The sequence below is a fragment of the Neolamprologus brichardi genome, chromosome 9, assembly GCF_056152115.1.
Source record: "Neolamprologus brichardi isolate AB-2024 chromosome 9, ASM5615211v1, whole genome shotgun sequence".
Taxonomy (NCBI): Eukaryota; Metazoa; Chordata; class Actinopteri; order Cichliformes; family Cichlidae; genus Neolamprologus; species Neolamprologus brichardi.
The window spans coordinates 19,676,901-19,688,854 of NC_142112.1; the positions used below are offsets into that span (position 1 = coordinate 19,676,901).

The window sequence follows — 11,954 nt, forward strand, 5'->3', positions numbered from 1 at the left end:
GTTTTCTTCAGCCGATTGGATCCATATTAAACCAGCCTCCCAAGGCAAAAGTCCTGGCCAAAGCCATAAGAGACATGAGATCTCGTTTGTCCACACTTTAGGTCAAATACTGGGATGAAAATCTAGGCATAGCATTGGAACCTGGCCTTTGTTGATCTGAACTGGGGGAGGAGGAGTGGTAGGCCGTATTCATTCCCCCCTGTTTTGTGAACGACTCGTTCTTTCCCAGAACACCTCACTGTCACCATTTCATAGTGTGTAGCTGTCCACCATTACCAAAACTGTGGATCAAAAAGTGGCCCTTTACCACAGATGCCAGATCAAATTACTCTCAGCTATTTTATAATCTGGCGTGTGTGGAAAGAGCCCGCTGTTTTATGCTCACTGTATTGTAACAATACTTGTGCAATTTTAGCTATGTCGGCTTTGCCATGTGTACATACCTGAGATTGCATGTGTGTGCGTGCGTGTGTGAACGAGTGTGTGTGTGTACACACTTGCTTGAAACATACAGTGCTGTTCCGTGCCTTGCAGCTATTGTTCTTGTCATTGTATATCACTTTCTTCCTATCTTTTTGTGTTTGTTTTCTTTTCCCTTCCTTCTTTATTTTGCTTTTTTCCCTTTTTTTTTTTCTCTATTTATTGCCGGTGTTGCTCGCTCTTGTCCCAAATGCCCCGCCCACCTCTGTGACATCACGGCTGGCTCTGTCCAATCCGATCAGCTGCTGGTGAAGGGGGTGAATGAGACGCTGGTAGCTCAGAGAGTGGTGCCGGCTCTCATCACACTGTCTTCTGACCCTGAAATGTAAGTGAAACAACAACAGTAAACTGCGCCGCGTCTCTCTCCCCCTTCTCTTTGCTGCCTGAGAACTATCACATTTGGACCAGTCTTTACCTGCCAGGAGCAAATTCAGCAGAAAATAAGACAGTATGAACATTGAAATAACCTATTTGTCCAATACATTTTCATTCATTCTTCAAATATAATTCACTCATGTGCATTAGTTTAGAGCGGCTCCTGTTTAGGTTTAGGCTGTGTCATGGGGTAATTCTTCAGCATAACCACGGTGAACCCTTTTATGCATGTACACATCATCAGTCTGCATCACTAACTCATGCCAGCTCTCATTGCCTCATCAGTCTACAACTAATAAGTCCTTTGCCAGAAATGTGGTTGCATATTTCCCATGTGTCAACAGCACAATCCCTGCATGCCTGCGTGTAACCTGCCCCACCTCCTCCTCTTCCTCTCTATCCCACTCTGTGAGAGCAGGGCCCCTTCTGATTGACTCCAAATAGTGGTTGGCAATCCTTTTTTTTTTTTTTTTTTTTTTCTTTCTTTCTCTTCCATTTTATATATTCTACCTTTACCTCTTTCTTTCACCTCGCTTTCTTCTTTATACGTTTCCCTCCTTCCTGCTGTCTCTGTCCCCTCCCATGGCACCCCTCCCTCTCTCTCATCCTGCTGTGTGGTGGGTTTGCAGTTGATTCTCCGAGGCATGAGTGAAGCATTAGTAGATCGCCGGGCGGCTCCAGCCCTTATAACTCTGTGCAGTGGGCCTGAATTGTGAGTCAATCAACACAGAAAAATCTCTCTGTAAACACTGTCCTTTTGTGGGCTGCATCCTTGCAGTGGTGCGTGTTCATATAAAAAGAAGAAGAAGAAGAAATTTCTTGAATCTGTCTTGCTGAGCTGGCATCAATATGATGCCAGAAGTCTAAGTCTTATTTCGCTAACACAGCAGTTTTTCTAACCACAACAAAATCCAGTGAACGAGGAAGTAAGAGCCTGAGTTCGCTGGCCTCTCTTTGTTACCTCCCATATTCAATAACCACTGATGTCAACCCAGTGACTCACACTGACTAACAACATCTGTGCTTGGATAAATAGTTAAGTCTCCACTCTATAGTCCAACAGGAAAATGTTTATGCATATTCATTCTGGTGATCTTTAGATTAATTAGCAAACAAATTTGATTCAGCCCTGTGTCACGCTATAAGCTGGTAAACACATAGCACGCTATAAACAACAGCCTGTCTTCTGAGCCATGTCGTGACAATAATTCAAAGGGGTTTTTTGGCATGGATCTATCAAACTCGACAGTAATGAAATTTGTGGCGTCACTGCTGGAATGCAGCCCCATTCATCTCATGGTTCTCTGTAATGAAATACATTTTTGGGTGCATATGCTTGTCCCTAAATTGTACTGTGAACACAAATTGATTTAACTTTTAATGCATGTTTTTTTCTTTTTTCTTTGTAGCCTTAAAAAATTGGCGTTGCGTATTTTGCCGTATCTACAATTAGCAGTTTATAAATTAAAAATTAATGTTTTTTCATCCAATGATCTCTCAGATGACCTCTGGCTTTTCTAGTCCTACTGACTGTGAAATGATTATTTAACATCACTCTAACGCCCCCCTCCCCATTAACCTTGCTTACTTCCATTCATCACAGTCATTAAGTCAAGTGATTAATGTCAGATATTCTTATTATTGTTTTGTATTTTTACAGCAGATTTAAGATTTTCATTTGTAGTTGGATTTTCTTCAAGAAAGATATAAATCTATATAACTGTACTTTATCTTATAGTCCACTGATTTCTAAATATAGATGTGGGTCAAATAATATTCACAAAAATTGAGCATTTTGGTGCTCTGTAAAGTCAGATGAGCTCCCAGATCTTGGCTAAATTGATCATTACTGCTCAGATGATCACCATTTCAGATGCTCAGTCCAAACACAAACTCTCTATACAGCAGCTCTGTCATTCAAGTACTCAAAGCACTGATGGGTCATGCACTTGACACTTTACTTGACACATATAAATTTCACTGTTTATGGACATGTAATAACTTGAGCATAATGTAGAGCCTGATCTGGCACTACAGTAACCATCTCAGTCATCATTGTGGTTACCAGTGTGTCATTACACTGTAATCACTATATTTATGCAAAACTTAGAACATGTGTTAGCCACAGTAGTCCTAATTCTTTGACTTGTTGTGGGTTTTAGGATAAATGCTTGCTTGACACTGGATGTGGCACTGTAATTAAAAAAAAAAAGTACACAAATGAAAAATTTTAAGTCAATTCTGGAATCCATTAGCCGCACTGTTTAAAAATTCCTTACGTGCCTTTCATCTTATGACATACCCTGAACACATCTCACTTCTTTTAATGTGGTTAACCCAATAATGTGGTGTTTCCCACATTATGAAATGAATCTGAAAACCTTTTTCCAGATAATGTTTGACTCATTCTAATTCTGCCATAATGGCACGCTAATAGAGAGTTGGAATGCCTGAAATAGTGATTAACTGACTTTCTATGGTCAAAGCATTTTCTTGCATTCTTGCTGTTTGTAGCTCAGTGAGGATCTCTACTATTCCTGCCTTTGGTACCATAATGGAGACTGTCACTCAAAAAGAGGTGGGGAACTGTCAAAATACACAGTGATGAAATTAATTGAAAGCATTTTTAAAATCATCATCATTCTAAAATGTATAAAAATACTTTTGCTTGCGTGTGTTTAGCTGCTGGAGCGTGTAAAGATGCAGCTGGCGTCATTCCTGGAAGACCCTCAGTACCAAGACCAGCACTCTTTGCACATGGAGATCATCAGGACATTCGGAAGGGTTGGGCCCAACGCAGAGCCACGCTTCAGAGACGAGTGTATGAAAATGACACTAATGCATTAAAAAGCTCAATACTAACTGTTTAAAAGGGGACTTTATGCTCAAATTTCCAGCTCAATGTGTTTGTTCTTGGACTCAAATCGAGGAGCTTTGCAGGATTCACAGCTTAAGAAAATTCCTGTTTACCTTAAACTGGGCTTGAGTGCAGACTCTCAGCTCATGCTCTGTAACGAGGCGTTTTAAGTTTCTTTCCCTTAAAGGCCACACTTCCTTTAAGCCAACTTTTTTCTGGTTGGCTTCCCCTCACAATCAAAATATTTGAACAACTGGTGGATTGGACTTTGTTGTCTGGGATTACCATATAGTGGGTATCTGCTCCTACTGTCATCATTGAGAGCTACGCGTAGGAAAAAGCTTCTGAAACTGACCACTTTGTTCATTTTGCTATCTCACCTATGCCAAACCTTGGCCATGTTTGATATGAGCATGCTCCAAAAAATACCAAAAAATAAGGACATCTCATTTTTTTTAAATATGCTTTTTAATCTCGTCATTGTTTTGTTTAATCCTGCTTTTTCTGTGCTCTAACCATTTGCCCCTGTCTTTGCTATTCTCCTAGTTGTGCTGCCACACCTTCACAAGCTTGCTCTAGCTAACAACAGCCAGAGCGTTGAAAACAAGAGGATTGACATTGCCACTCAGCTGTTTGAGGCCTACAGCGCCCTCTCCTGCTGCTGTATCCTTTTAAAGGTCATGGTTCACAGTCCATGTAAGCTGGTTAGAAATGGATTTCCATTCTTAAATGAAAAGGCAATTTAACTGTCACTCTTCGTGATAAGACCTAATAGCTTAAAACTAACTTACTCCAAGAGGAAATGTGAGTCCACTCGTCCTTTTAATACTCCTGTACTTATGTGTTTCCAAATGATTTACCAGAAATCAGTGTCAAGTTTGGTTAGGGTTCAGGGTTAGATGTTGTAACTGTAAGTCAGTAAGAAGACCTTAAGCGTTACCAGTTATTTCCTAGCTATCCTTGTGAGATGTGCTGGTATGTATCAGTGTGGTCTCGGTGCCTCTGTGTATGGTTCACTGTGTGTATTGGCAGGATTTAACTATCATTTGGCAGAAGGAGAAAGGAAAAATAAGCTGCCTCCATTTTGGGGCCAGATGTAATTACAGGGTTGGTTAAGCAGAGGAAAGGATGAGAGAGGGAGAAAGTGCGTGAGTGGAGGGAAAGGAGTGAACATCAGCTCCAATCCTTAGGAACAGTTCCCAGGACAGAACTCACGTTTATATTATCTCTGCCGTTTCTGTCATCCCTCTTTTTTCTGATTCTTTTTCCTCTATTTCTCTTTTACTCTTTTTTTTCCCTCTTCTCGTTTTCATCTTTACTGACAACCCAACCCCACCCAGGTCCAACACACACACACACACAGATAGACGGCAGCTGTTGAGGTTCATTCCTGTGGATTTTTGTCAGGCTGTGATTTTATAGTGCAGTAGTGTCCAGGAGGTATAGCCCTGACCTCAGAGCCTCTACCTCCCACTGCACTTCTTTCTCCTGTAATCAGTGCGACAAGCTCTGAAAGTGTACATTTCCATCCCTAAAAATAAAGACGTGCTCACCGCTGGTCCCATATAGTTTCACTGGGTTTGATGGGTGGCAGAACACGTGCAGTCCAGGATGAAGGAACATGGAGTAAAGTTTGTGTGAACCTATTTTCATTCTCAGATGGGTGGAGTGTGCCCTGTAGCTATAAAGTCATGAAGTGACTTTCTCATGAGGTTTTAATTGTAATTACCATTTATTTCATCAGCAGCAAAATATTTTAAATTGTCCTGAAGTAAACCCCTCCCATCTGGTGATTCCCGGAAACACTTGTTATTGCTCAGTAGTATTACTAACTGTCTGACCTTGGAATCACCAGTTCTTTAGTTTACATGTCTATACAAGTAGCAACAAAAACAAGATAGTCTGGGAGGATGAATATTGGGATATAATAACATAGGAGGATTTTTACAATTTACTAAGTGCATTTCGCAACTTTTTTTTTTTTTTTAAAAAAAAGCAAAAATCTTTCAAATTCGTTTACTGTATTAAGTTTAAAAGTTCAAATTGCATGTATTGTTTTAGGAAATAGATTGCATTTATTGTCCTTTTTTTTCCTTTCTTTTCTGTTTTACTGTATTTGATCTAATTTAGTAGTTGTGATTTGTGGAGAACCAAGTAGTTTTAAAAGGACTTTAAACTGAACACTTGCATTTGAGTTTCTGATAGCTGCATTGCTTCAGTTAAGCCCTTAACTTTCAGTCCAGTCATTTCTGAGGAGGTGATGGTCAACCATTTCCTGCCTGGTCTCAGGTGTCTGCGTGCTGACATGGAGCAACTCTCTCCAGAGCATGAGGTCAGGAGAAAACACAAAGACATGCTTGCACATTCATATAAGCCTGACTGATATATTGATATTGGCATTCATAACAACCAATGAATTAAAATGAAAAAATTAAAGAAGACAGCCTTGAACCATGAATGTAGATGTAGCATAACTTAGCCATCAGAGGAGTATACAGTGGTCCCTCGCTATAACACGATTCACCTTTTGAGGTGTCGCTGTTTTGCGGATTTTTTTTTTTTTTTTTTGGTGCAATTTTGCATGCTTTTTTCTTCTTTTTTTTTTTAAGTGCGCATTGTGTTCTGCTTTCAGATTGGCTGTAGACCATTGTCAATCAATCTTGTGCCGTATCTCCTGTCCAGTACAGAATGCGTTCAGCTTGTCAAATTTGCATAAATCTTCGATTGCTAGCAGTGTGACTCTGAAGTGCTGTACTGTGTGTTTGTAAGTTTTGTCCAACAAACACAAAAATGTCGATGAAACATTTTGCACCACCAGAAGCAAGAGAGAAAAGTGGAAATGTTCGAGCCTGTTGGAGAAAAGTGTATAAAGTGTGTAATGAGGGGTTTTACAGCCATAAAACATCTATAACAATAAAAAAAAATCAAGTTAGTTTGCGAATTTCACCTGTCACCTGTTATTTTTAGAATGTAACTACCGCCATAAACGAGGGACCACTGTACTATGAGGGAATTGTAACACCAGCAGGATTTCTTTACATTTGCTTGCTTGTAAAAATCTAAAATCCCAGTGAGAGAGAGTGTATCATGGGGATGGTTATCGACTGTTATGCCGGGCTTTCTGCTTCAGGCTCTGTGTGTGATCACATAAAATCGAGTGCTCCTGTAAGTGCAGCCTAGTCCAGTCAGACAAGTCATCAGATGATGATGATTAAAAAAAAAATTCAACATCGTTGCATTTTGATTAGATTAGTGGTTCAGAAAGTCCAGTAATCGGGTGGTCTGGCAAAGAGATTGGTAAAATAAACATTTTAATTTGAGTTCTCAGTGCTGCTGTTTATTTTAAATAAGACAGCAGCACATTAGAGCTCTGAAATTTTAAGTTCATTCATTTAAACATTAAAGGTAAATGTTCTGCAGCCAAATACAGCAGATGTGAAATCAATTTAACTGCAGTTCTAGTAGCTGCAGTTCCAGTAAATTATAAAAACACGTATAAATTTTCTTCATTATCAAACATACACATTCCAGCAACAATGTGATGCACCGTTTGTGCTGCTATAATTTGTACGGTGGCAGGGATTAACAGCTTGCACATAGAAAACATATAACCCAGCAGAGAATCTTTCCTACACTCCATGCTCTGTAATGCATGCTGTATATACAAGAATCATTGAAAACATGGTCAATATAAACTCCTCCTGACCAGGTTATGTGTTCAGCAATAGTTACCATGGTGATTTAGCCAGTTAAATGGAGAGCAGCTTTCGTGTTACAGAAAACTCTGACTTCAAGCCCAGCGTTGCTTAGTAAACCATTAATCTTGCTTTTTTGTGATGATCAAACAAGATTGTTTTTAAGATGCATTGTGATGCTGTCTTAGTAAGGACTCGTAATTAACTACATGTAATAAATGTTAAGGAGATCTGAAGCCTGAAAGGAAAGACATATTGGCCTATGTGAAAGATTTACATAAACAAATATTGGTATCAGTCTTTAAAATTCTATATTGTTTGGGCTCTAAACTCTACACATCATATACGTGCGTGCATACACATGTGTTTGCATGCTTTTAAATTCCTTTGGGGTTGCTAATTCAAACATGTGTACCTATCCGATGTGCTGACTGCTTGGGAATAAGTGAACAGCTGAAAGCTGTTTTTATTGATGAGCCACAACGTCTAACTTTGTTTTTTGTTTTTTTTGCTACTGATCTGTGATCTTGCACAAATAAGACAAAAAAGACGGTCTTTCTCAGACACACTCATACACACACCTCTCATATTTATTTGTGTCTTGGAATCTCACGCGATCCGTTTCATGTGAACATTTAACCAAGGTGACTAATGATCAGCTGACTCTTTCATTCATAAGACATCGACTCTTGACTGTAAGCTGTGCATACCAGACTCTAACAGATAAAAAAGGTTTCACGCTGTGAAACATATGAGCTCTAAAGGCCTTTTTATAGGTCTAACCCTGCCCAAATAAATACACAAAAATAACAGGAACTAGTTTCAAAAATTTGACAAAATAATTTCTCTTTTTATTTGCGTCTGTGTTAATTTACTTCACTATTAAATAATTATTATGTGTCCATTTTGCAAGTTCCTCTGTTTTCTATCAATCTGTTGAATAGAGGCAGTCGTTTCTGTTGTTAGCCTAGCTTTGATTAAGCAAAAGACATGAAAGTTAATCCAATAACACAGCCAGTGAATGACAGCAAAGTCCTTTCAACACTCAAGACACACATAGAGAAATGTAGAAGAAAAGACGCAATAAAAACCAGTATGCCAAAAGAAATTGGTTGGGATTGGTTGGGTAAAACACAGTGATGTGAATTAATGTAAAGGTAAAAATCACCTGAACAAAACCAAAACATGGAGAAACGTTTGGGGTTCTTTTTTTTTCTTTTTTTTTTTTTAGCTGAATCTGTTTCTTTCATTCGCAGGTGATTCTTAGCTCAATGATCAAAGAGTGTGAAATCAAGGTGGAAAACAGAGCGATGTCAGACCCACAAGGGTAAGGCTCAACGCACCCCCATTCACACCATTACTTTGTTCTGAAAGGAATGTCAAAATATGGGCTTTTATTGCATAAGACTCTGACAAATGAAGACCGAATGAAGTAGCGAAGGATCCTTACCACGTGGCGAGCGTGAAAGACAGAGCCCATGTAGTGGGAGTTTTGGGTTTTTCTGTATCCCCCGTTAGGAGTATTTTTAAGTGTCAAAGCCACACGAAAGGAAGATTTTTGATCATGTATATTTGGAGCTCATTAAAAAGAGGGGCGAAAAAAGTGTATGTTTGTGAGTATGTCGATGCAGGAAGTGTGTATAAGTCTGTGCGAGTAGATTGTGTAAAAGTCTGTTCCCCCGAGGTTACAGCCGTTAAAGTCTCTGCGCTCACGCTGAGAGATTTTTCTTACCTTTTCATTTTGTTCTGCCAAGTCTGGCTTCAGCTTCTCTCCCCATAACTGGTAACACGGATTGTGACTTTTTAAGGAGATCTGACCTCTGAGAAAAGAGGTTTGGAAAGTTTTGTACATTTTTAAGCCCCATTTAATTTAATTTTACTGTAAAAACCATGTGATTCTGCGCTCAGTGAATTCTTTACCAAAATAATTGTTGCAGTAGGATCGCCTAACATGGATCCAATTCCATGCCACTGAGATTACATATTAGAGTTTCTAACTCAAGTCTATGAAGTTTGATGTGATATTAAAGGCTCATGAACTACAGGTGGTAAACAAAAGCATGGACTAAAATGGTTCGTAGGTCATAAAGTGCTTTGAGTTGGTGTTATGTTTGTGCTGGTATTGAGCAATGCAGCTCTTTGGCACCAACTTCTTCTCTGTATCATTCTGAGTCCGAACAAACTCAAAAGAGGAACTTGAGGAGCCGTTAGACTGTAAAAAATCAGGAGGGGCTGAATTGGCAAACAGTATTTCCTTTCTAAAGAAGTGGAGTAGAGGGTGGTGTGAGCTCAGACAGATTGCAGAGGGATTTTTGGCATAGTTTTGATTTGATTTTGATTTTAATACATTCATATCGAAAATGGCTAAAGTTCACTGATGCGTCATGTCCACGTCCTAACGTTGTCTTTTTTTTTTTTTTTTTTTGCATAGCTCCATGTCAATTGCATCCAGTTTGGTGGGTGAGGATGCCAAGACCAAGTTTCTAAGTAAGATGGGTCAGCTGACTACCTCTGGCGCCATGCTGGCCAACGTCTTCCAGAGAAAAAAGTAATCCCAACACTGACCGATTCATCATCTCGAATAACTGACCAAACGCTGCACTCATTGGGAGCATTTCGTTTTACTGGGAGTAAACAAAACAAAATAAAAAAGCATATGTTCAGCTTCGAGCAGACGGAAGTCAAGTGTATAGTTGAGTTGATTTTGAGAAATTTTGCTTGAAGTTGTATTGATTTTAAAATCTGTGCAGCAGGACTACTTGTTAAACAGGGATGGTTTTCGCAGTGAAAGCTTCTGAGGTTTTCCTCTGCTCGTATTTTCCTCTCCTCAACTATTAATCACGACAGATGCATCATCAAGGACTAGGATTTGCTTTCATTAGTCAGTGTTAGAATTGTCATGTCACAACAGAAAGAGAGGAGAGACGAGAAGAAACTCTACAGTATCGAGACTAACCCACAGCGATAACGAGGAACTCGTTACCTGGACATTTCTGGACTTGAAAGGTATCACTGAGTTTCTTTTAAGTTTTAGTGCAGTACTTCTTGTATCAGAAGAGCCTCACTCGTTTTTGAGAAGCAGAACTCTGAGCGCAGCCTGCGGGGGTTTCATTTACGATGTTAATGGGCGCCATTTTGGATCAAAAGGTTCAAAAGCAGTCGCATTAATTACACTGAAGGTCTAAACCACCAAAAGGCTGCGCGGATTATTTAGAATGCCTTGTACAGTGTCTCTGTACGGCTCTGAAGTATCGCCTACTTGAAACTATTAAAAAGAAAAGTGTCTTGCCTTTATTTCTTCAGTCTCTGGTTTTTGTTTTGATAGCTTCTATTTTATAACTTATTTATGTCTTAATGAAGAAAAACATACTTTATTCCAACTTCCAAAGAAATTTGCACTTCACTTTACTATTACGTTCTTTATTATCTATATTTCTTTTGTTTAATTCAGTCTTACACACGGAGATTATCACTATTGTTAATGATCTTTTTTTTATCCATTATGGCAATGTGAAGTTGAAGAGAACACTGATCATAATTATTCCTTCTCTGTCTGTTGCATCTTGTCTCTCAGTGTTGCAGTGTCTCTGATAATTGTACTTTGTTTTTTTCTAACGTGGGAATTTGGTTCTTTTTTTCCTTTGTCGTTTGTTCAATTTGGACATGCTCTAAGAGAAACCGTAAATAAATGTATCATACACTGAACTGAAGAACACGGTACTCATTGTGTATATTTGAAATTCGTGTCTTGGTGTAATAAAAGATGGAGATCAGTTGTGTACTTAAATTTACTTCTGGAAGGTTCATTGAATGCCTGCATGTACCGGGACTTTTTTTTGTTTTGGTCCGCCGCAGTGATTAAGGAGCTCAAAGTGTCGGCAGGTGTTAGAAGGCTGTAAAACAAAGTCATTTAACAGGAGAAACGCACACCGCCTGTGTGCTTCAACTTCAAACGTTTCAAGTCTCCTATTGTCTCCTTAGTACAACAAACCAAAGTCCATCTTATGGGACATTCCCAACAACTTAACACCCCCCAAAAAACAGTAATAAAAGCCCAGATCTGCCATCTAGATTACACTATCTCTCAATCCCTGCATGTTTTGGAAAAATGACTTTGTAATGATATGGTCAACTTTGGCCTTAATCCATAAAAGAACACGATTGAACTCAAAGAAGTGTGGACTCTAACTTTCAAATGGGTTTTTGACAGCCCTGTAGTGGAGTCCAGTACATTGATTTGTGATTGCAAGGTCTTATTTAGCGGTTGAACATAAAGCGAGTTGGCCAACACTCTGATAAAGAGCATTTGCATATTCAAGCTAATATTCAACCACCATCACTGATAACTCGCCAGGTGGATAAATAATTGTTACACACTGTTAAAGCATGGCATCATGGCTTTGTGGGCGTGCCTGTTGTTCTACGTGTGTGGGTAAGTGCGTGCTGTGGTATTTATGATTTGCATTCAGAGTGAATAGTGTTGTCCAAACAACTCCTGTATCCAGACAGGTGTAGTCTTACACACAGCCAAGTATTTTCTGTTCATG

The 11,954-nt window shown here is 39.2% G+C and overlaps 1 protein-coding gene across 9 annotated transcripts in view; it reads left to right on the top strand.

Annotated features, from left to right (window-relative positions):
- relch (RAB11 binding and LisH domain, coiled-coil and HEAT repeat containing) overlaps window positions 1-11,178 on the top strand; it is a 37,424-nt gene extending 26,246 nt beyond the window's left edge. For 6 of the 9 annotated variants that reach the window (XM_035909368.2, XM_035909370.2, XM_035909374.2 and 3 more), the window contains 7 exons: window positions 723-805; window positions 3,370-3,433; window positions 3,538-3,676; window positions 4,259-4,375; window positions 5,956-6,044; window positions 8,664-8,734; window positions 9,839-11,178. In XM_035909368.2, the coding sequence (XP_035765261.1) occupies window positions 723-805; window positions 3,370-3,433; window positions 3,538-3,676; window positions 4,259-4,375; window positions 5,956-6,044; window positions 8,664-8,734; window positions 9,839-9,959 (684 nt within the window). In that variant the 3' untranslated portion in view covers window positions 9,960-11,178. Of the gene's footprint in view, window positions 1-722; window positions 806-1,484; window positions 1,568-3,369; window positions 3,434-3,537; window positions 3,677-4,258; window positions 4,376-5,955; window positions 6,045-8,663; window positions 8,735-9,838 lie in introns of those variants that run through there. The other 3 variants (XM_035909369.2, XM_035909373.2, XM_035909375.2) reach the window with 2 other exon arrangements.
- Window positions 11,179-11,954: the final 776 nt, after the last annotated feature.